The sequence below is a fragment of the Ursus americanus genome, chromosome X (assembly GCF_024610735.1).
Source record: "Ursus americanus isolate L20-20 chromosome X, mUrsAme1.1.p, whole genome shotgun sequence".
Taxonomy (NCBI): domain Eukaryota; kingdom Metazoa; phylum Chordata; class Mammalia; order Carnivora; family Ursidae; genus Ursus; species Ursus americanus.
The window spans coordinates 97,520,911-97,546,578 of NC_142164.1; the positions used below are offsets into that span (position 1 = coordinate 97,520,911).

Consider the following 25,668-nt stretch of genomic DNA (forward strand, 5'->3'; position numbering starts at 1 on the left):
AACCCACTTGGAAGAGGTGATAAACTTTCATTTGTATTAAATAAAGTCACATCCAATATAGGTCCGTTAGATTTAGTCTGGTCTGAAACACAAAGTTTTAAGAGCGAAGAGAAATGCAGTCACCTCAACGCCACAGACCAGTGCCAGTCTGGTGACGTAGTACAGTACAGGGGAAGAAATGATTTTGAGAATATTTAGAAGTTTTGTATCCGTTTTGGTTAGTCAGAACAAAAGAAGGGAAAAGTACCTAAGAAAAAAGTTTAAAGTTCACCAGAAATAGTGGGAATTATTTTCAGCGGACTAGAAGCGAAGGCACAGAACATGGCTCCTCTGGAAGGGCTGACTGTGAGCAGCTACGGGGCTGCCGGGAAGGGAGACGGAGGCGAGGCCCCAGGTCCCGGCGCACACCAGAAGCAAGGACTGCTGACAGTGACACAAAGTGTTCTCAGCTTGCTTCCCCCACAGAGACTGAATAATAGTCAACCAGATTTAATTGCTACGTGTTATCACTTGCCAAAAGTTAAGCTATTAATTAAGCTGGGTAAGAGGCCACTTGCAAAGGAGAAAAGACTATAATCGATGACTGTCCCTCACCTGATGACATTTTCAGAAATCACATGGGGCCAAAAGAAAAATGGAGAGTTAGGGAGGGGGGTGATTTAAAACATATATGCCACAGTGTGGGGACTGAAAACTATTTCAGCTCTTAGATGTGTAAATGCCAGAATGCCAATGACTCACACAAGTGTGTGTGACCCAGGTAAGCTCTGCATTTCTCCTAGAACACCTGTCATGTATAAACCAATCATTCCATTTGGCATTCCTGGATTAAAAAGACCATCAGCCAATTCGGAACACTGGCCGTGCTAACACTCACTGAAGCCTTCTCTTCTGCTAGGCACTCTAAGTACTCTACCTGTATTAACTCACTTAGTTTTACCTCATGCCTAGGAGGTCCACACTTTCAATGTCTCCACTTTAACTGTTGAGGGAACAGGCACAGAATGGTAATAAGTGGAAAAGCCAGGATTTGAACCCAGAGTCTGAATCCAGCATAAAACCCCAACGACGCAGGTAAGCCAGAATGAATTCAAAGTCTTAAAATGAAATATAAAGAAATATTAAAGATCTGAAACCTCAAGGGTGAAATCAAATTCAGTTTCTTTTTAAATCGGCCAGAGTTGAAGAATTCATTAACTGCCAAATACACAGAATTTTTTTACTCTGGACTGAAGGAAATAAAAGACATTCAAAGAATCTTGTGATAAAGGACTTGATGTACGGAGAAATTAAGTATATCTTGATCAAGCTGAATATTCTAGGTCTTACAAAAGTAAAAAAATCTGCTCCTTTCCAAAGCAAAACAATAAAAACAAAACCACACTTTAGTTGTTTAAAGACAAGTGTGCTTCCAAGTTTCAGGTAGCTTGTCATTTATGGTTTTCTTTCTTTTTTTTTTTAAGATTTTATTTATTTATTTGACAGAGAGAGAGATAGCCAGCGAGAGAGGGAACACAAGCAGGGGGAGTGGGAGAGGAAGAAGCAGGCTCCCAGCAGAGGAGCCTGATGCGGGGCTCAATCCCAGAACGCCGGGATCACGCCCTGAGCCGAAGGCAGACGCTTAACAACTGAGCCAACCGGCACCCCTACGGTTTTCTTTCATGTTGATACTCTGAAATACAACTCAGCCTCAGAAAAGGTTAAAAAAATTGAGCGCAAGTTTCCTTCAGATCTTGACAAATGATTACACAGGTCTGATCACTGGCCCAGGGTTAACCAGTACATAAAAAGTAAAAAAGGCAAAGAGGATGATCAATGTTTACAACCACAACACTCTGCATAAACAGTTATATGTCATGGGGCACTTTATTTTTTTTTTTAAGATTTTATTTATTTATTTGAGAGAGGGAGAGAGAGCGAGAGAGAGAGGGAAGAGGAGCAGAGAGAGAAAGAGAGGGACAAGCAGACTCTGTGCTGAGCGTGGAGCCTGACGTGGGGCTTGCTCCTACAACCCTAAGATCATGACCTGAGCTAAAATCAAGAGTCAGACACTCAACCAAATGAGTCACTCAGGCAAGGCGCCCCTATTTTTATTTTTTTGAACATTTTATTTGAAGTAATCCTACACCTAACGTGGAACTCGAACTTAAAACCTCAAGATCAAGAGTCACGTGTTCCACTGACTGAGCCAGAAAGGAGCCCCGCAGGAAATTTTAAATCCAACATCTTAGAAAAAAATGTTTGCCATACCATTTCAATAAAGAAAAATGGATTGGAGACAAATGATTTTTGTCCATGGTTTTCTTTCATATACTAAAGGTCTTAAGTCAGTGACTCTTGCATCCCTGGATATTAGTCTTTAATATGAATAATATTTCTGTGTTAAAGCATGAACTGTGCTCTACAGAAAGCTATTGGAGCAAGGGTCATATGGTGCCAGGCTTGCCATGCACCCCCATCAACCGTAAGAGAGAGATAAAGTCTGTCCAAGAAGGAGGGAAGTGGGTGGGCCATTCTCCTTAGGCCAGAACGTCTCACTGGTGGTGTCAAGAAACGTGCACATGAAGATATTAGACATCACTGATTCAACCCTTTCCCTACCACTTCGGTGGTTTGAAGGGCTTGGTTGTGCAGTTGTAGTTGTGCTCGGTTTCATCTGTCGTGTATTTGTAAACCCCAACCTTTCTCTCACTAATACTTAGGAGACAGCAAGGTATGCAGACCTTACCTAATAATAAAAGTTGGTTTTGGAAGGAAAAGGCTTAGAAAAATGGCAGCGGTTGGGGTGGAGGGAAGTCCCTGGAGGGGCGCCTGGGTGGCTCAGTCTGTTAAGTGTCTGCCTGTGGCTCAGGTCACGATCCTGGAATCGAGTCCCCAGTCAGGCTCCCTGCTCAGCAGGGAACCTGCCTCTTCCCCTGTTTGTGCGCACGCGCGCGCTCTCTCTCTTTCTTGACAAATAAATAAATAAAATCTTAAAAAGAAGAATATTGATGAAGGGAATGCTAAGAGGGAGAGAGAAAAGCACCACCACGGGGGCAAGGATGAGTGAAGACAGGCGAGAGCAGCCAAAGGACCCAGGGCCACAAAGCTTCTGCAATCCAGCCGGGAGGCCATCAGAGTCAACGGCTGCATCATGGCACAGTGACTCCAAAGCAGTGATGCCAAGTGACACTGCTCTATTTTAGGTACCACACCAAGGATTACCTCACTTCCCACACAATTAACACATACATTCTCAAACTATATGAAACAGGCCATCTGTGCCTGGATGGACTGATTTAAACTTTTTTTCTGTGCTTGTAAGTGTATGTATTACAAAAGACATCAGTAAACACACACAACTTTATGTGTAAGCAAGAAAAACAGCCTTTCTCAGTCTTCAACTTCTTCATCAAATGCATTTCAGGTCCACTAACAGGACGGGTACTGCGAGGTGAGTAAGTTGATGGCTTATTAAGGACCCCTGGGCCATAAACCAGAAGGCCACATAAAAAAGCAATTTTTAAAAAAGAGGAGTGTAGACTGTTCCTCTCGTTGGCTTGTCTATAACAAACACTGCTCATCAGTTACATAATTGAGTAAGTAAAGAGAGAGATGAAGAGGACAGGCCTAGAGTGATAGATTTATAAGACAAAGAGAGAGGAGAGAGAGAGAGAGAGAGAGAGAGAATAAAACCCACAGACTGTGATACAAAGACAAAGCTCAGAGACAAGTGAAAATCTGATTGTTTCCACCAATCCCACCCTGTGTTAAGAGAAAGCTGCTGAAGATTTAATATTATGTTCATATTCTCAACTGAGACTTGCACGGAGATATGACACCTGAGCGTTTTCCTGGGTGACATAAAATTGGAGGCAGAATCAATCTTTGTCATGACCGAGTAGCTTCCCTTCTCAGCTAATTACTCCTTCTCTCTCCTCTTTTTCACTTCCAGATTCCTCTCCTTAGCCTTCTGAGTCACAAAGGTAAGCACGGTGTTCGCCTGGTTCATCACTAGCTTGCCTAGGGCTTATCACAGAACTTGTACACAGAAGAGCACTGGAACTTTTGTGGAATAATTTACATTCATTCCTACAGTGAAGTCATCTTTAATAAACTGAGACTCTTACCTCGCTGGTACCGACTTTGAGTCTCCATCTTACATTTGAACAATCTCTTTCTACAAGAGCACCAAACCTAATCGCCCAGAAATGAGCTTTACAAGTCCAATACTCACCTTGTTCAAAGAAGCAAGCCATTTTCCTCCCGGGCTGACACCCCTTAAATCTTCATTTCCTTCCGTTATCTGAGGCTGAAAATCTTGCAGCCCTGTTCCCCCTACTCCTCATCTTTATGCCCTATCTGATTTACAAACATACAGGTTGTGACTTTCCTCTGAAAGGTCTCTCGGTTTGCTTTCTCTCCACTGTCTTGGCACTAATCCCATCCACTGATTAGCAGTCTCGACACCTTTGCCAGATTTTACTGCGGAGAAACGAATCTCGTCCCTTTTAACATGCTTACTTACATATTTGGATTTAAATGCCTTCTATTTGCGCTTCCTTCCTGTTTCACATTCCTTTTACTTTCCTTTTTTGCCTTTTTAAAAAAAAATCATTCAATATTCCCCCTTTATAAGCTTGTTAATTATACACTATTTTATTCTCATTGCGTACCCTGGAGATTATTACAACATGCATCCTTGACAATACAAGGACCTCAAAACAGCTTAGACTCGTCTACCCCAAATTCCTTTCATGTACAACCATTGTTGCATATTTTAATTCCTAAAAGATTTTGAACATCATAAGATATTAATGGTTTTATGCCATCAAAATTCAGGTTTTGTTTGTCTTTGCCTTTATATTTCACCTTAATTACTTAAGAATATTTCACAGGTATAGAATCCTAGATGGAAGTTACGTTCATTTAGCACTTCAGAGATTTCATTCTATTATATTCTGACTTACTTTGTTTCCATTGAAAAATCAACTGAGGGCACCTTTCCCTCTGCCTGTTCTCCTCCCACTTGTACTCTCTCTCTGTCAAATAAATAAACAAAATCTTTTTTAAAAAAAATCAACTGAATGCCAGTGTGGCTCTCTTGAAGGTCATATCCCCCGGCTAAGTAAAAATTTTTCTTTTTATCTTCAGGTCTCCGCATATGTTTACATATGGCTTTCTGTGTATTGATCTTGCCTGGGAATCACAGTGCTTCTTGAATCTGTGATATCTTTCATCGGTTTTGAAAAACCTTATCATTTCTCTTTCCTTTTCTCCTAGGACTTCAATTACAAATATGTTAGACCTCCTCACCTTCTCCCATCTTTCTCCCAGATTCTTTTCCGTTTTCTAAACCTTTGTCTCTCTGTGCTCCAGTCTGGATGTTTACTTCGGATCTCTCTTCCAGTTCACTAATCCATCTTCAGCTGTGTCTAATCTGATATAAAACTCATCAACTGAGTTTTTAATAGAGTTCCAGAATTTCTATTTTTAAATTCCTAACTCTTGGCTAAGGTGATCAGTCTTGTCAAGGAATTCCTTAAACATGTTGATCATGACTAAAGCTTGATAACTCTAATACTGGGATTTCCTATGGGTTGGTTTCTACGGTTATTTGTTTCTGTTGGTTTTTAGTCATGTCTTGTTTTGTATGCTCGGTTTTTTTAAAATAGAAAACTAGAAATCATATGTGAAAAACTAGAGGTAATTTTCCTCCAGAAAACGTTCATTTTTACTTCTGAATAGGTCACCATAATCCACTCAGTGCTTTAAATTACTTGAATCTGGGCTTTAACTTCTGTGATGGGCAGTGTATTCCCAGTTTACCTCACTTCTAGGGTTGGCCCTTCATAGTCGCAATCAAAAGTCTAGGATTTTGCCCACATTCATCTCTACCCCTGGCAGCCTGACTACCTTTTGCCTCCCTCTTTCCACGAACCTATGAAAATGCTGCTTAGTCTCAGGTACGCCCCTTAGAATGGACAAGTACTTTTACAGAGTAAGCAGCACCAAATGCCAGGCTTATCTCTCTGGGCTTTCCTTCCTCCTGGATCTTGGTCCCACAATTCCTCACTGCCTTGGTAGCCTTCCAGTCCCTCAGACAGTTTTATTTTGTTTTGTACAACTTCTCGAGCTGTTCTCAGTAGACAGGCGCATTCGAAACAACCCATTCCACCATATGGGAAGGTAAACTCTCGTTTATTACTCATTTTGTCCCATGTTACCCAGTGCACGGCTTTCTGTGCCCCTATATGCTCACCAACCCCTTTTTATCCAAAGGAGAACACAGGCTTTGGGCTTGGAGAGGTTTATGTTCAAACTGTGGGTTTACCTCTACTTACAGCTATATGGCGTTGGGCAAAGTTGTATAGCTGTCCCCTCCCCGCCCCCGGAACTCATTTATAAGATAAGGCAAGTAAAACCTGCTTCGGGGTCATTGAGATGAAATAATATGGGCAAAGTGTTTAGCACAATCCGCCGTACCCAGTAACGTCAGCACTTGTTGAGCATTATCATCCCTGCTAGTTCTATTAATAAATAAGTCATCCTATCCACGAGTCTATTCAGTCTCTTCACTCTTCGGTGAAATATGTGCAGGCATTTTCACCTTCACAGCTTGTTCACACTAGCCTTCAATTTTCCCTTTTCTTATGTAATCCAACACATTCTTCAAGCCTAAGATGGAGTTCAAGCTCCCCCAAAGGTATGCCCCAAATTCAAAATCCATGCTAACATGTACTTGCTCTAATTCCTATTCATTTTAGCAGCATAGTGTATCAACAATACTCTAATTTTGTGTTAGTCTCTTACCAAAACTAGATTACAAAGTGTTTATGAAACTGGCCAGTAACTCATCTCCTCTATAACACACCCAGTGTAGCACCAAACGCATAACAGGTTCTCAAGACATGATGGGCATGGTTCGGTACTGAAAAAAGTTCTTCATGTCCCATAGACGCAGTATTAATTAATACGAAAAGCACATAGGATGGGGCACAGAGGGACAAAGGTAGAAGAAAAGGAGATGAGTACATAAGCCATCAGAAAAGAAAATATTTCTGGTAAAATATTTACTTAAATCTTTTACTTTAAGTATAACTTGAACTAACCTACTTGCATTATTTTAAAATGACAACTCAAAGTCCAAAGTTGCATTTTTACAATTCAAAGTTTAGAGTTTAACAGGAACTTTCTGGTTCCTTTGAGAGGGTCCTTCCTTTTCCCTAAGGGAAAAAAAGTAAAACCTTAAACTAGTTCAAGAAGTTGGCAAATAGTGGTCCGTGAAAGAATACCTGCTACGTATCAGTTATTAAAATTGTAATATCCTGCTTTACTTGTTTTCAAAATGATTTGCTCATGAGAATGAGAACTAAATAAAGATTTAAAACACGTACTTTTGTGTAACAGGACCTATGGTTGCAATTCTTCGACATTTTATGAGTCTTTAATTTTTTATTGCAAGTACAGAAGACATACTAAATGGTCTCTGATGACACAATAACATTAAATACCTTAATTTTTTATAAAGATTATTTCCAAAGGTTTCATGCTACTCTTACAAGGCATCGTTTTAGTATATTTTCTGCTTGAATATCACTTTCTTCCAATCACTACACTAAAGTAACTATACTAAAATAACTATCAAGTAAAAATAGCTCACTCTAGAAATCATCCCATCTCTGACAATTTCTGCCTCCATTCCCCACCTGACAACCTGGTATTTTATTGACAAAAACTTGCATTTTGCTATTTGTGAATAGAATGGTACATGTTAGCGACTGTATATTTACAACAAAATTTTCCTTTTAGCAACTGACAGTGTCATTAGCGCCCAAATGTCACGTGCGAAGATATGCCACATTATACTCATGGTCATTTACATTTAAGGAAGATGTGATACCTAATGTTAGTGTATTTGCAATTTTGAGTTTTTGAACCCCTGCTGAAATAGCCACATGTGTAGCAGAAGGAGCTAAAATGTTGAGAATTTTATTTTCATAACCTCAGATAAGTCAATTCAAATTACTAGATGGGAAGAACAAGTACCTAAGTACTTTATAGACAGATGACTATGAACATGCATAATTTTGATTTTTGAAGGGAGAAGGTGAGATCTCTTTTAGATGTCAGAAACAGCAGGGACTACGAAACAGTTGTGGCAACACTGAACCAATCGCATAATACAAATAATCAGGAAAACGAGAACGCAAGAGAAAGACTTAATTCGAGATGTGAATAAACACCTGAAGATGGTAAATATAGGACAACTAACTTCTTAGAGAACTATTCTGGCCATCCCATCTGAGTACAGGAAACACGACTGCATGCGATCTCAGCCAGACGTTTCAGGGTGCCAATGTGTGCAAGTGGACAAAGGCCGTGTGTTTGGCCTCCATGAACAACAGCTTACCCACAGCATTGTAGAGAGGCTCTCCAGTTAACTTGTCCCAGACTACAGTGGTTTCCCTCTGGTTACTGACACCAATAGCTTGAAAGAGAAGATTAAACAGAAGGGAAAACAAATTAAACAAGCAGAAAACTACTTCAGGAGAATAGTTGTCATGTGTTTTTTTTTTTTTTTTTTTACAGGCATAACTAAACGTAACAATTCGAAAAAATATTTGGCACTTTTGTAGTGGTATTCAATATACTGTCTGTGAGCAGCTCTGAGAAAAGTAAACAGCCACTGTCAAGTGCTTCTTTCTATTTCTGCAAGATTGCTTCCCGCTCCACCACGGGCACACGACAACATGGACCCAGATCAATAGCCAAATGAAAGGCGCTCAGGTTACCCCATAAAAAAGGGAATGCACTAATTCCAAATTTACAATACTCGATTATTATTCTATGGAGACCAATAATCACCTCATCCATTTATTTACGAATTGCCATAGGTAAAATTTCCCTCTGGGTGCGCGTGCCTGCCCTTTGAGAAAATAGCACAGAGGACCATTGGGGAAGGGAAGGAGAACTGAAGGGGGGGAAATCAGAGAGGGAGACAAACCGTGAGAGATTCTGGACTCCGGGAAACAAACTGAGGGTTTCGGGGGGGGGGATGGGGTAGCTGGGTGATGGTATTAAGGAGGGCACGTGTGGTGATGCGCACTGGGTGTTATACGTAACTAATGAATCCTTGAACAGTACAACAAAGACTACGTATGTACTATATGGTGGCTAACTGAACATAATAAAAAAAAAACAGCTACAGATAAAATCCTTCACTCTGGGCAACCTCCTGCTGTGGTTCTTCAGAAATTATTTTGTTCCCGTATCGGAATATGTTCTAAGACATCGGAATTTGAACCAGGCATAAATACAGTATGTGATGACATTTACATTGTGCTGACCTTCACACAACTCCAACGCTGCAGTTATAGTTCTTCTAAGTAAAATACTAATCCATACCATTTTATTCAATTCAGCTTGATTCAGCTAAATCAGAGGTTCTCGGACTTGGCTGTACATTAGAAGCAACCAGAGAGCTTTTAAAAACAGTCTCAATGCCCAGGCCATGACCCAAACATTCCAATTTAACAGACTGGGGTAGGATCTGAACATTAGTATTTTTCTTTAAAACTCCCCAAGTGATTCTATCATGCAGCCTCGGTTGAACACACTGGCCTGAAGGATCGAACTCTCTCAGAATGTAAGATGAGGACCGACTTTAAAGGTTATATAATCAGTAACAGGTCTTCCGCTTAAATCCCCCCAAAACCATTCATCATGTGACCATTCAGACAGCACTTCTAGTGACAAAATACTCACTACCTCTCTCGAGGCAGACCAATCTTTATTCACAACTTTGTTATTAAAAAAAAAAGTTGTCTTCCTTGTAGCTTTCACATATAGCTCTTAGCTACAGGCTTGGAGATACATGGAGTAAGGTTAATATGTCTTCTACATACATGCGAGTCTTTCACAAACTTGAGGCAGCTCTCTTGTTCCCCAGGTCTTCCCCTGTGTAAGCTAAACAGTCCAATTTCCTTCCACTGCTCCCACCATATGGCATGGCTTATTTCTTTTTATTTCAAGTAATCCCTATGCCCAGCATGGGGCTCAAGCTCACAACTCCAAGATCAAGAGTCAGATGCTCTACCGACCGAGCCAGCCAGGCGCCCTTTCACGTGGCATGATTTAAAATCCCTTCACCAGGGGCGCCTGGGTGGCGCAGTCGTTAAGCGTCTGCCTTCGGCTCAGGGCGTGATCCTGGTGTTCTGGGATCGAGCCCCACGTCAGGCTCCTCTGCTGGCAGCCTGCTTCTTCCTCTCCCACTCCCCCTGCTTGTGTTCCCTCTCTCGCTGGCTGTCTCTATGTCAGTCAAATAAATAAATAAAATCTTTAAAAAAAATTTAAAATCCCTTCATCACCCCTCCTAGGAACACGCAACTTCCTGTCCATACTGTTCAAATTGTACACCCAGAATAAAACACAATAGGAATGTTCTCACCAGTACAGAGCTGAGGGGCACCAATAGTTCCCTTGTTCTAAATAATCTTCTTTTTAAAGCTCAAAACAACAGTTTATTTTTAGAACAATACACTAAAATCTAAATAAAAAAGTAATTACTTAGATTTTACTTTAAGGAGATTTTATGTGTAATAGACAGCAATGAAAACTGGCCTATGTAAAATGAACAATATATATTTTTTATTGAGGTCTATAATTGACACATAACATTAGCTTCAGGTATACAACATGATTGGGTAGGTGTATACACTGCAAAGAGATCACAGTAAATCTAGTATCCTCCTGTCACCAAACAAAGTTATATAATATGCAATACAATATTGTTGACTATAGTCACCATGCTGTACAGTATATCCCCATGACTTACCTATTTCATGACTGGAGTTTGTACCTCATCCATACTTTCTTCCATTTTGCCCCCCTCCCACCAGCAGCCACCGATCTGTTCTCTCCATCTATGAGTTTTGTTCTGTGGTTGTTTTTTTTTTTTTAATTCCACATAAAAGTAAAGTCTTAACAGTGCTTGTCTTCTCATTTCACTTAGCATACGCTTAAGGTCCACCCATGTTGTCACAAATGACAAGATTTCACTTTTTAGTGGCTGAATAATATTCCATTGTATACTCCATTCATCCATCAATGGACACTTTGGTTGCTCCTATCTTGGCTATTGTGCATAACTGCAATGAACATAGGGGTGTGTTTATCTTTTCGAATTAGTGTTTTCATTTTCTTTGGATAAATACCCAGAAGTGGAATTGCTGGATCATGTGGTAGTTCTGTTTTCACTTTTTTGAGGAAACTGCATACTGTTTTCCAGAGTGGCTGCACCAGTTTGAATTCCCACCAACAGCGCACAAGGGTTCCCTTTCCTCCACATCCTCGCCAACAGTTGTCACGGTCTTTTTGAGAACAGCCATTCTGATAGGCGTGATGGGATATTTCATTGTGGCTTTGATTTGTATTTCCCTGATAATGAGTGATGAAGAACATCTTTTCACATGCCTGTTGGCATCTGCAGGACTTCTCTGGAAAAATGACATTTGGGTCTCATGCTCACTTTTTAATTGGACTGTTTGCTATTGAGTTGTAGGAGTTCTTTGTAATTTTGGAAATTAACCCCTTATCAGATATATGATTTGCAAATACATTTTCCCATTTAGTAGGTTGCCTATTTTGTTGGTTTCCTTAGCTGTGCAGAGGCTTTATAGTTTAGTTTAGTTTTTGATTATTGATTCAAGCTCTTTGTTAATGTTTGGCCTATTCAGATTTTTTATTTCTTCAAGATTTAGTCTGGGAAGATTGTAGTTTTCCAGCAATTTACCAATTTCTTCTAGGTTGTCCAACTTATTGGCCTAGAATTTTTCATTGTATTCTCCTACGATGCTTTGTATTTCTTTAGTATCAGTAGTAACTTTCTCCCTTTCATTTATGTATTTGAACGCTTTCTTTTTTCTTAGAGAGTCTAGCTAACAGTTTATCTAAATCCAATGCAAATTTACGTACTAGAACACCTTTCCTAAAGGTACAAAGATGACTGACGGTCTACTTCAAGAAACTTAGAGGCACAGGGTAAAAGGAAGAGATTTGGGAGCATTTCCTTAAAAACAGAAGACACTAATGTTTGTAGGAATAAAGATGAAAGAAAAAGGAGAATGGGGGGGCAGGGGAGCTGGAAATCAATGCGACATGGTCTTGATTCTTGTAGTGACAGGAGGGGATGAGATTAATGCACAGGTGGAGGGAGGAGCCTCAGGAAGGACAGAAGGCTATTGCTTTCCTTGTGATGCGGGGAAGTGGGTAAGAGTTCTAGGTATTGGGCGCCTGGGTGGCACAGCGGTTAAGCGTCTGCCTTCGGCTCAGGGCGTGATCCCGGCGTTCTGGGATCAAGCCCCACATCGGGCTCCTCCGCTAGGAGCCTGCTTCTTCCTCTCCCACTCCCCCTGCTTGTGTTCCCTTTCTCGCTGGCTGTTTCTCTGTCAAATAAATAAATAAAATCTTAAAAAAAAAAAAGAGTTCTAGGTATTAAGTACGGGCACAGGAAATGAGGAAGTAAGCCCCCAGAGCCTCAATGTCCTCTGTGAAGTAGCACACAAGATTACCTGCTCAAATGGGCTCAAGCAAAATCGGATCATGAGTTTGGGGCACTATTCAATTAGAGCTCAGGTTCTGAAGCCAGACTGTTGGGGTTCAAATTCGAATTTCTGTTTCCTAGCAGCATGATCCTGGATCTCAATCTGTTTTATCTTCTGTAAAACAGAGGTAATAGTTCCCACCTAACAGGGTTACAATGAGGAATCCCTGAGTTAATGCGTATTATGACAGTGCCTGGCACATAGTAACTGCTCAATAAATGTTCCTTACTGCTTCCATCATTGTCATCAGTATTATTTTTAAGTAATTAATTTATTTTAGAGAGAGAGAAAGCACGAGCAGGAGGGGCAGAGAGAGAGACACTCCCAAGCAGACTCCACACGGAGCGTGGGGCCCGAGTCAGGGGTCGGTCCCACGACCCTGAGATCACAACCTGAGCTGGAACTAAGATTTGGTCGCTTAACGGACTGCACCACCCAGGTGCCCCTCATTGTCATCAATATTATCGAGGAGAGAGTGGACTAACAGTTGCAGAGAATGGGACTGAGCTAAGCAGGACACATAAAGGAACTGCCCAGCAGTACTGAGAACACACCAGAGGCCAGAGAACTCAGTGGGACCTCAGCAATGGACTGCTAAATTGGAATACCGTGAACGTGATAGTTTTAGTGACAGCTTTACACTGTGGGATCACAGTGAACTCATGGTCCGGTGAAATCTCCTATTCTTCCCCACTATGCTCATTTTCCATAACCAGACTGGCTGCTCGCTTAGCTACGGTCTCTGAGTCACTATCCTATGCCCTTTGGGCTACCTTTCTTTATTGGCTCATTCGAACTTATATTCAGAATGTAATCTAGAGCTATTTTCTCTCTGACTCATTGGTCACAGGTTCCTCCCAGACCACTCCTTCTTTCCCTTCTACCTTAATTTGATTCCTTTGTGCCAAGGAAAATTGCTCTTCTTGCAGACGGTCAAAGTCCAGTGAAATAGCTTCTCAGGATTCTTCTGCAGCCATAAACACGTCTCCATTCCTGGTTTCTCCTCAGGGCACATAGGCCTGAGGCAGTGCCTCTGAACTTTTTCACTGTTCCAACTTCTCGTCACTTTTACCCTAAAATCCTCTGTATTAAGATTTTTTTTTTTATGTGGAGTTTGAACTCACGGCCTTGAGATCAAGAGTCACAAGCTCTACCTACTGAGTCAGCCAGGCCCTCCTGTGTCTTCTTCTTCTTCTTCTTTTTTTTTTTAAAGAAAACTTCTCTGGGGCACCTGGGTGGCTCAGCCAGTTGAGCACCAGACTCTTGATTTCCGCTCAGGTCATGATCTCAGGGTTGTGAGATTCAGCCCCATGTTGGGCTCCTTGCTCAGCGGGGAGTCTGCTTCTCTCCCTCTCCCTCTGCCCCTTCCCCCACTCATGCTTCTGCATGCTCAGGCATGCGCGCTCTCTCTCTAAAATAAATAAATAAATCTTAAAAAAAAACAAAAACAAAACTTCACGAAATTCTACCTATGAAACTAATAATAGAATATATGTTAATTAAATCGAATTTAAATAAAAGATAAAACCAAAACCAAAACAAAACTTTTCTGGCTGCTAATCCCAGCATACATGCCTCTCTTAATAGTGCCTAATTTTAATTCCCTTTCTCAGAATTACATATTCAGGTTCTGTAGTTCTCCATTCTGCTTTATCTCCCATTCAGGAGCTTATAAGAGTTACGTGCATAAAATATATATAATTTCCTGGCCCCACAGTCTGTTAGTTACAGATCCTCTCATCATCGGCACATATAAACCCAAGTGAGTACACTGTAGCTAGGAGGTTCATGCTTCACCTGTACATTCTTTTTCAGGAGGTATTTTTCTCAACAATGAGTGCTGCGAGTCAAATTAACTAGTTAAACACTGACTTCAAAATCTCTGGTTCAACTTTGCTTAATACTGCCTGTGAAAAGTTACAATCACAGTTAAGAAAATGTACTTAGAAAAAGCCTTTCGAAATACTGTAGGGTGTTATAATTGTTGTTGGTGGAATTATGGATGGTAGGCATTCTTATTTAAAAATAAAACCAGGATGGGGCGCCTGGGTGGCACAGCGGTTAAGCGTCTGCCTTCAGCTCAGGGCATGATCCCGGCGTTATGGGATCGAGCCCCACGTCAGGCTCCTCCGCTATGAGCCTGCTTCTTCCTCTCGCACTCCCCCTGCTTGTGTTCCCTCTCTCGCTGGCTGTCTCTATCTCTGTCAAGTAAATAAATAAATAAATCTTTAAAAAAAAATTAAAAAAATAAAAAATAAAACCAGGAGCACCTGGCTGGCTCAGTCAGTAGAGCATGCAACTCTTTGATCTTGGGGTCGTGAGTTCAAGCCCCATGTTGGGCCTAGAGCCCGCTTAAAAAATTAATAAAAATAAAATCATAATTTATAATTGGAACATGTTTTTAGGAAAAAAAAAACCCAAACCCTAAAACAACCCAAAGGGAAATAAGAGCCCCGGAGGAAGGCTCTGGGGCTACTAAAGTGCCATGTGGGAAGAGGTCTAAAGCTTTGTAAGGAAAACAGTCTCCGGAAAATGTGTGCTTGAGGCACATTATAACATTTGGAAATGAGATGCAGCCACAGCTGGGAAGCTATTCTGGAGAACAAGGTGCCTTTCTGAGACCCTCTGAGAGCAGACAGAAGACAGAAATGTGTGTGGATACGTTTGGCAGAGCCAGGCAGTGGGTGTGGAGGTTTCCCTTTTCTCTAACAGTGTGGCCACTCCTTTTGATACAAGAGAATTTAATCACTGAAAATTTTATGTTCTCCGGTTTTTTAAATTTATTTATTACTTTTTAAAAAGATTTATTTATTTATTTATTTATTTGAGAGACAGAAAGAGAGGGAGCGATCACGAGCGGGGTGAGAGGCAGAGGGAGAAGCAGACTCCCGCTGCGCAGGGAGTCTGATCCGGGGCTCGATCCCAGGACTCCGGGATCATGACCTGAGCCAAAGGCAGATGCTTAACCGACTGAGCCACCCAGGCGCCCCTTAAATTTATTTTTTAAAATAATCTCCGTACTCAACCTGAACTCACAACCCCAAGATCAAGAGTCGCATGTTCTACCAAGGAAGCCAGCCGGGCCCCCTGTGTTCTCAGGGTTAAAGCAGTGTATACTATGTTTTGCTTCTATCACATGAGGATGAATGAGAGTATCTGGTGTTTTAATTCTTTATATACTTTGTAGCTCCTTGAGTCCAGGCACAGGCAAACAGGGCTTCCCAACTCTTTAAGAAGCAGCCTGTTTACTTGTCTTGGGCTCCTGTGTGCTGTCGAGCAGGAGAGTGAACTTTAATTCTGGAGACACTGTTCATCCAGACCTGAAATCCACGGAGTTCCTCGTGGAGGACAACTAACACCAATCAAACTAGAATTTGCAAAAGAAATACAACCAGCTAGGGAAATAACACCCAAACTCCTAACCATGGCCGACAAGGCCCTATCCGTTTCCCCCCTTTCTGCTCCTACTGAAACCCCTGATGCACCCCTGCCCTCACCCTTCTTTTACTCCACTTTCGACACACTGGCCTTTTTCTGACCCAGACGTAGGCCAAGCTTATTCCCACCTCAGGAACGCTGCACATGCTGCTTCCTTGTCCTCAAACTTTTTTCTCTCAGCTGTTTGTGCCCCTTTTGGCATCTGAGACCTCAGCAGAAGTGTCCCCTCCTCAGAGAGGCCTTCTCTACCCAACCAAACTAAAATAAGCCTCTCCAGGCTCACCCCACTGTATCAATCAGTTTTAGCTTCTGCATGGGACTTCTCAGTATCTGAGATCGGCTTGTATTTGTCTGCTGTTATTGTTGGGCTCACACCCACTGGAATAAAAGCTTCATGAGAACAGGGACCTAATCTTCCCATTTATTGTTGCATCCTTGGTTTGCACAGAAATGCTTGCCACTGCACAGGCATTCAATTATGTGCTGAATGAAGGAATGAATAAATTTGATTGAGATAATCATACATGGAGACAAATATTCTATTAAAAATACCTTTTATGTTGGAAATATCAATATTGAGCTGTCCAAGTTTCTCACATGTTTTCTCTATACACTCATAGACAGACTGCAGAATTTCCTTAGGATCTTGTTCCACCCATCTTTGAACAAAAGAATGTATTTTGTTAGTCCACAAGAAAGCAATACAAACGTAATTTATTTCTCTAGAAATGTGCACTTCTGAGGGTGTGGCTGGTGCATAAATCAAAGAAAATTACATTAGCAAAGGAAAGCATCACCAATATTCTAAACAAATGATTTTAAACAAAAGCCTATTTTCCTTACATTTTTCTTATTCTTCATATAGTAATTAATCATTTGAAAGAAGGCAAGTAATGACCACAAAGAGCAGATACTCACCTACTTTTAAATAATTTTTTCAAATCCAATAAGAATTAGGTCCCCAATTCTTTATATCCTGTGGTTTCGATGACTTTTAATAAACCATCTACACATTCTCACCAGTCACTAGCTATTTCTAAGTAGACTGAAATATATATATTAGTCTTGGGATGGATGGACTGATTTGATCTACTTATTTACTCGTGTGTGTACTTATTTATTTATGAAGCAAAAGGAATTCTGGAAAGTCAAAGAAGTATATTAACCTCTTCTGCCCCATTTTTCTCCCAAACGATTTTGTGATTTTTAGGGGAAAAAATTTAAATTTCTTCCAGTAATGATTTCACGTAGACAAGGGATTGCTTCCAATTTTCAGACCTAATCCCGGTGCCATTTTGGTAAGGTACGAGGACCTTATGAAGATGAAAGGCTCATAATAAATGACAAGGAAGAGAAATGTGGAAAAAGCAAATGGCAATTGAGGAAAACCACAAGTAAAAAAGACCCAAATTTTAAGAATCCTACCCTACAATCTGCAAGCACGAGGGAATTCCAACTGCCTTCCTTCATGGCCTTCCTTGAGCCTGCCAGCCTTTCCTGAGCTTTGAGTTGTCTCAATTCTTTTTCTAAAAACTTAACCTCCTTCCACATATTTCTAACTTCTGTCTCTTCAAGACCTAGGTGCTCTCTCTCCAAACTGCACTGGGATTAGGCCTGTGGACAGTCATTCTAATGCTGGTACTGTAGCAATAGCGTTTATTATTAAAGTAATTCTCTAAAACGTAGGAGAACATTTTTCATGGAAAGAAAATACTAAAATTTGGAACAGCATCAAGTTTTTTTTTCTCTTTCTTAAAGCAAATTAAATTTTAAAGTAAAATAAACAGATCAAAAGTACACGATCTGTTGAATTTTAACAAATGTATGTATCCATCTAACCAACACCCCAGTCAAGATATAGAATTATTCCTATCACTCCTGAAAGTTCTTCCATGCCTTTTCAAGTGAATCACATACTCCACAGGCAACCAAGTTTTGGATTTCTATCATCTTAGATTACTTTAGTCTCTTCTTATATCTCAGATACAGCCACGTAGTACGTACTCCTTTGTGTTCAGCTTTTTTGTTTCATGATATTAATACAAATCAACCATGTTGTTGCAAGCACCAATTCACGTTTTAAAATCTGCCTCATGGTATTCCACTGCTATTCATCCTACAGATGACAGGCATTTGGGTTGTTTCCAGTCTGGGCTATTATGAATAAAGCTGCTATAAACATTCATGTATGTCTTTCTACAGCCATATGCTTTCTGCTTTCGTTTCTCTTGGATACATTCCTAAGAGCAGAATCTACAGATATATGGCTGATTTCATAAGAAACTGCCACAGGTTTTCAAAGTGGGTGTATCATAAACATCATTAAATTTTAAATAATATACTTAACATTCTATTTAATCACAACTACTACATATGCACATTATCCCCAAGAAGAAGGACTTCAGCATTAGATGATAAGAGATGTGAATGCTGGGGCGCCTGGGTAGCACAGCGGTTAAGCGTCTGCCTTCGGCTCAGGGCGTGATCCCGGTGTTACGGGATCGAGCCCCACATCGGGCTCCTCCACTATGAGCCTGCTTCTTCCTCTCCCACTCCCCCTGCTTGTGTTCCCTCTCTCGCTGGCTGTCTCTATCTCTGTCGAATAAATAAATAAAATCTTAAAAAAAAATAAAGAGAGATGTGAATGCTTACACTCCAATCAGCAAAGCGGTGTTCGCCAAGGACGGACACAGAACTAAATGCCTTCAAGGTCATTGTGGAATTTCTGATATTTAATACTCCTTTGCCGTACTACTTTATTATCCCTTCCTTTTCTGTCACTGAATTCCCAAGCCATCAATCACCCACGTGTTTTTTGCAGAGCCACCAAGGTATTGCTTCTTTCCTTGACTAAAACCTCTCTCTCAAGTCTTCTCAGCAGCGGTTTGGTCAAGCTTACTTTACAAGGCCACAGGGCTGGTAAGGGGAGATGGATTAATAAACATGAGGTATCTTTACATATTAAATCAGGAAACATACCCTTCTCTTGGAAACTCTTGTTTTATTTCCACTTGATGATGACTAAGTAGTTCGGCTGTTTTTGAATTGAAAACCTGAAAAACACATTGCAATATTAGGGTGAAAATGCACGTAGAGAGCAAAGGTGTTCAAAGCTATTCAGCAACTGAAGTTCTCAGTTACTGATAGAAAAAGTCCAATCAGATGAAATGCCACACAGAATGTTCTACCTTCTCTTCAAATAGAATCATGATAAAAAGAAATCTATTGAACATGAAGCTAAAGGGGCAATTTCTTATTCTTAAAAAAAAAAAAACTGGCTCCAGGTGTAAGAAATTGAATACATCAACCAATTAATAGCATGGATCTCAAGAGAGAATAGGAAAACCAAGAATAAGAGAGAGGTGGCAAAATGCTGACGGTGATGGTGTAAGGTTCCAGTCTGCTTCCATCTTGGATGCCGGGGCAGAGAAGGGCACTGTGCAAATTCCTTTGAAGGGAAGCGCAGCAATGCATTTAGCTCTTACAAAGGTACACAGGGCCCTATTAACAACAGGGGGAGAAGTGTTTCCTGGCATCCACCTGGCTGAGTGCTCCCTGTGACATACTTGTCATGAATTGTTGACCTTTGGTATAAAACATTTAAACCAATGGATGAAAGCTACCCAAGAAGGGCTATACAATCCTCCATAATTTTAACACTACTAAAACAATACTTAAAAAAAACGTAGCCACCTTTTCTCATATACATTCTTTTTCACCTGGGCCTACCTATACTTGAGTACCAAAGTCCTTAGGCTTTCAGAGTCGGGATTCATATTTTAATTAAACTCATCTTCCGAAATCACTGTAATTACCGTGGTAAACTTACATCCAATTAGGTAAGAAAGTGTTTCCACACCTAGGTTTCCTGTGGGAGAAAATTACCTGCTCAATGCAGTCTACGAAAGGGAAAGTAAAGAGAGAGAACATCCCATGAGCGGCTGCTGCCCTCCCTCCCCAGCACACTATGTCCCTTTTGGGAGGAAGTGATAAATATAATGAAAGCAAGAAGGTAAATTTTCAAGTCCTTTGAGGAGATAAAATATCTTACAAGTCAAAGGTTAACTTGGCAGGTCATAAATAAAACGCACTTGACAGAACCCAAGTAATAGCCTCCTATATTTACGACTTAGCATTAGGCTGTAGCTCTAGGATGTTCACTCCATTTTTTCTTGTTCTATTCTGAATTATCTCTAGGGCCTTGAAGAGTGCCTGGCATAGGGCTGACAATAAATATTTGGTGAATGTCTGAAAAAATAGGGTCTACCAGGTACTTATTGGGAGGAAAATTATCAAGTCAAATGAGAAATGGTTATGTGGCAGAAAATCTCTCACAGGAAACCGGAGTTGTATTACTTTTATCCATACTACTGCTGCTTCTAGGGTCTACCTGCAAATCCTCAAGGGACTCTGGGTTAAGAGACAAGGTGTCCCTTCTGGTTGGCTGAATTCATAAAGACCTCAAGAGCTATGGGGCTCTGAATGGAGTAGGATCCCTGTTCTATCATCTCGTAGTTTTAACTAGGCTAACTTCAGGACCCTCACACTAATAATGGATTCGTAGGACTTTGGAATAGGCAGAGAAAACGGAAGAACTTTGGTAAACTCCGTTTGGCTTATTGGACCATGGAGCATTTGGATGTAACAGGCTGGAGCCCGGACCTCCTTACTTCTTCAGAGTTCTGAAACTGTGCAGAAAACAGACACTACTTTCAGAGGTTTAGGAGCTGACCCTGTGCAACACTTCCAAGTTTGTGGGATACTTTCTAGGTTTCATATTTTTAGACTCACCAACTGCAGCACTGTCCAATAGAAATGCAATGCAAACCACTTATGCAATTTTAAGTTTTTTTTTATTAAAAAAAACCGTAAAGAGAGGCAGGTAAAATTAATTTTATTAATGTTTTATTTAGGCTAATATATCTAAAAAATTATCATTCTGACACGTGGTCAACAGCAAAAACTATTATTGAGACCTGTTACTTTTTTAGAAGTAAGTCTTTGAAATCTGGTATCTATTTTATGCTTATGGTCCATCTCAACTTGGGCTAACCACATTGAAAGTGGTCAATAGCCACAGTTGCTAGTGGCTAGAGTACAGGACAGCAAAGTTCTGCAGTAATGTTTTTCTCATACACCTAGATTCCTGCGAAGAGTTTCAATGTCTGTCCCTTTGTCTGCAGATGGACAAATGTACAAAGAAGGCTAATGATGCTTCCACAATCCTTTCTGCTTGGAGGGTTACAAAGATATGAGAACACAATGCCAACCCAGTAGCGAGAATGCTAGTCTGATGTTTTCCAACAGATTTCAAAAGCCACTGTCAACTGAAGATGGCAATGGCTATATGGTCTGTCTTATAAAAGTTCTAGCATGGTCATTGTTTAAAACTCATTAGGTGGCAAAGGAGAAAGACCTCAGAACTACAGAAGTTCCTCACCTTTCTCTCCCTTTTCGGATTTGAAATTCACCAAGTTTAAGTCAGTTAAAATTTCAGACGCACAACAGCACAGAATCGAAGGCTCTCTTTACGAAAATTAATTAAAAGGAATATTTGAAGGCACAAGGACTCTACGCTTCCTGGAAGAGATCCTCAAGACCCTGTGGGCTGGCATTTTCAAAACGTACTCTTTGCATCTCCAGGACCCTTCAGAACCTAGAAAGGAGGGACAGGGAGCTCCAGCTGAGCCTCTGGGCCACGCCATACCTCAGATTTCACATTTTATTGACTTGAGCTTCCAGATTTAGGCCCTTTCAGAAAAGAGCTTAACAATGGAGTTCTAGGGCAAAAAACAAAATGATGACACAAACTGAAACCCATGGCCCTAATGTAATGCTCTCATACTTCCAAAGTGAGCTCTGAAAGATTGGACAATACTCACACATGGGACTAAACTCGGAGTTTTCTACATGCCAGTTCAGTGCTTTTCCAGTACAAAATCATGCTAATACAAATTATGATCTTTTCATCCTCCATTAAGTGGCAGCAAATATGGAGTTTTAGGACATAAAAGGAAAAAGTTCACCTCACTCAGACTTGTGGGGGTCAGAGAGAAGGGCTATCAGAAGCGATAACTTCTAGGCTAAGACTTAAGGTGGATTGGAAGGGAGTGCGTGTGGGCCTGAGAAAGGGATGGGAGGCTAGGCCGAGGCGGGGAGAGCAGCTACCATGTGTCTGTGGGGATCCAGGTGAGACAGCTGAGGGCTCCTGTCAGAGGGGGAGCAGCCGTGGGGATCGAAAGAAACTGAAGTGCATTGCTGAGAGAGATTTAATTTAGGATATAAGTAATTAGATGCGTCAAGAGCTTGGACGGGGAGGAGTAGAGGAAAAGGAGGGACACTCATGGATGACAGGGGACAGGCTGGCACAGGCAGAGTTTACAAGACACAAGATAGGGTAGCACCAGTTGTTGTTAACACAAAGGGGTTAAGGAGATCGCAGAGTTCATTTCAGATAATGTGTTGTTTGGGGTTCTATTCGGGCATAGACAGAGATGTCCAGCGGACAGCTGCTTATATTTTAGGTCATAAGCTTAAAGAGTGAGATCTGTTCAGGTTACGAGCCTGGAACTAGTAGACAGGTAAGTCCTGGAGATCTAACACAGAGCATAGCGATTAGAGCCAACAATATTGTATTATAAACTTCAAAGCTGCCAAGAGACTAGATCTCAATTGTTCCCAGCATGAAAAAGAAATGATAATTCTGTGGCATGATAGAGGTGTTAACCGTGGGCATCATATTACAATACATAAATGGGTCAAACAACACTTTCTACACCTTAAACTTACGCTAGGTTACATGTCGGCGGTTATATTTGAATTTTTAAAAAGGCAGCAAGAAAGAGATCAATTTGTTCTCAGAATTTTGTGTTGGGCAGAGAGGCAGATGAGAACTTCATGCTTGGTGTTAACACGGAGGCAAAGAGCACCGGCCTGGGAGGTACACAGAGCGGGGGTGCGGGGTCAAGCTCCAGTCCTGCCCACGTCAGCGGTTTGACTTTAACTTTTCTGAACCTCGACTTTTCTCTCTGTCAAAGGATTAAATGGAAGAACTCATGGCAAGTATTTCACATGGGGCAGGAACGTAGTATGAGACCACCGCTGGTGCTGCCACAACTATTTTCATTGTTATTACTGTTGTTACTACCACCACCAGCCGGCAGTTCGACCGCCCAGTGGGAATGAGGATTCAAAGCCACCTGTACTATATTCATCTCTAAGTCCAAATCACTTCTCAGTTCTAGATTCTGTTTTATGGGGAGGGCAATTACAAGCTGAAGAGAGGTTTAAAAAAAGGGGGGGGGGCGCCTGGGTGGCACAGCGGTTAAGCGTCTGCCTTCGGCTCAGGGCGTGATCCCGGCGTTATGGGATCGAGCCCCACATCAGGCTCCTCTGCTATGAGCCTGCTTCTTCCTCTCCCATTCCCCCTGCTTGTGTTCCCTCTCTCGCTGGCTGTCTCTATCTCTGTCGAATAAACAAATAAAATCTTAAAAAAAAAAAAAAGGAATACTGACCATCTAAGTCCTGAATGATACTGAGGGGCGCCTGGGTGGCTCAGTCAGTTAAGCGTTGGACTCTTGGTTTCAGCTCAAGTCCTGATCTCAGGGTCCTGGGATGGAGCCCATTGCAATGGGCTCCCTGCTTCGCGGGGAGTCTGCTTGAGATTCTTTCCACCTTCCTCCCCCTCCCCTTCTGCCCCTCTTCCTATTTCCATGTGCACACACACGTGTATGTGCACATTCTCTCGCTCGCAAAACATAAAATCTTAAAAATAAAAAAAAACTGAAGAAAAAGTGAACGTAGGAAAGGAATTTAGCAGTGCAGGCACATAGCATACACCCCAAAAATGTCACCGCTACTGCTGCTGCTGCTACTACTAATGCTTATTATTATTATTATTAGAGCTACTACTACTATTATCTTCAAGTGGTAGAATTAGAAGTCACCAGCTCTATAGTCACCACTAAGCCTAATTCATGACTCAATTCCAGCTTTGCGGGAGAGGGATGGCTTAAAAAGTGAAGACACAAGGAAAATAATTTTTATAAAAAGCTATTTAAGGACTTTCTTAAACAACGCATGCCTTCCTTGTCTTAGAAGGACAGTGGTAAAGTAAGGACATGCTGTCCTTACTAAGAAACTGTCCCTTAGGGTCCAAAGATGAATTCACTTACCCTTGCTCACTCATCCTATGACTAACTCAGCCAGCCCATCATAAACATGCACATTCATTTCCCTCTTCACATGACTTCCCCACTGGCCTACGCTTTTACACCGCACTCGGCTTCACTATGTGATAAAACAGTTTTCAGGAATGTAAACTCCTTCTCTAGAACTCTATGATACTACATAAATTTGAATGACCTAAAATAAAAATACTAGCTACGAATGTATTACATTGCCAACTTGACCACAAACGGCATACTGGCATCTTCCAACAAGCCACAGAAGTAAGGAAAACATGGCAAATGACATTATATTTTTCTTAAAAATGAAACCGTATTAAATAGCATATACTATATTGAACACAGCTAGAGCTGCTAAATTAGACTTTTTCCAAGACTCCACAAATTTTACCCTTCCTAGTCTTCCAATCCTAGAGTTCAAGTCAACACATGTGAAGGGCTCGGATGTCGTCATGCAGGGAGCATCCACTACACGCGAGTTGCTGTGTTAGGCTTTGGGGAGGAAAAAAGAGATACCATCCCGCCCTTTAAGGAGCTCAACACTGAAAGCTCTTAACATGCAATGCTATGGGAGACAAGAGAGCGAGGGGGTGGCAGCTCTGTGATGACACTGTGTTCTTGCCATTTGTTTAAGGTGATGGGCAAGAAAATAAGCCAACCTAGTGGAAAAAAGAACACACAAAAGAAACACGATTGCACTTATAACAACAGTGGCCTCGTTCTACCTAGGAACCAGATGAGTTTTTACCAAATTTACTGTTCATTAGTCCCCAGCCCCTCATGGGTGCTTAATAAATACATGTCGAAAGAAAGAAAGCGGAAATCAGTCCCTAAGCCTGATGAAATCTCGAAGTATGATGGAACAATGGGGGCCAAGGCAATGCTTCCTGCCACAGCAAGCACAGAACTACAGTTCTAGCCATGCTTGGAGATGCTGGCTATTGGAACAAAAATGGTTGTGCAACCATTATCCACGGTGACTACACCTGAGCCCTGCCCAGGACCCGCTGAATCTGAGTCACATATGATCAAAACCAGCGAGACTTATTCAAAGGCAACATTTTTTTTTAACATATTGCGAAACGAATGCATGCGTATGTTTTTCTTGGTGAAGATTCACCTGTGATTGTAATCAGAACGGACACGTGAAAGGTGGTGAGCGGCCTTCCCCAGCCTCTCATCTGCCCTTCACAGCGCTCCAGGCAGCCAGGAAGCCTAGGGCAGGAATTAGGAGGACAGCCTTCTTTCTGAGTGCAGCAGACCTGGTCTTGAATCCTAGTTCCACCCGTTACTCTGCGACCTTGGGCACAGTCTTCAGCACAGTCCAATAACCCATGGAAAGGAGCTTAATAATACTACGTACATCACGGTTGTTAGGAGGATTAAATGAGATAATGCTGGAAAAATCCTCAACTGCTACATCCAACACATTTCAAGTCGCAACACATTCCAAGCCTTTG

General features: G+C 41.3%; 1 protein-coding gene across 5 annotated transcripts in view; it reads right to left on the bottom strand.

Annotated features, from left to right (window-relative positions):
- Window positions 1–25,668, bottom strand: part of GK (glycerol kinase) — a 70,551-nt gene that overhangs the window by 41,317 nt on the left and 3,566 nt on the right. For all 5 annotated transcript variants that reach the window (XM_045778900.2, XM_045778902.2, XM_045778901.2 and 2 more), the window contains exons 2-4: window positions 19,002–19,075; window positions 16,575–16,681; window positions 8,393–8,470 (exon numbers count right to left, since the gene is read on the bottom strand). In XM_045778900.2, coding sequence (XP_045634856.1) covers window positions 8,393–8,470; window positions 16,575–16,681; window positions 19,002–19,075 — 259 coding nt within the window. The remainder of the gene's footprint in view (window positions 1–8,392; window positions 8,471–16,574; window positions 16,682–19,001; window positions 19,076–25,668) is intronic.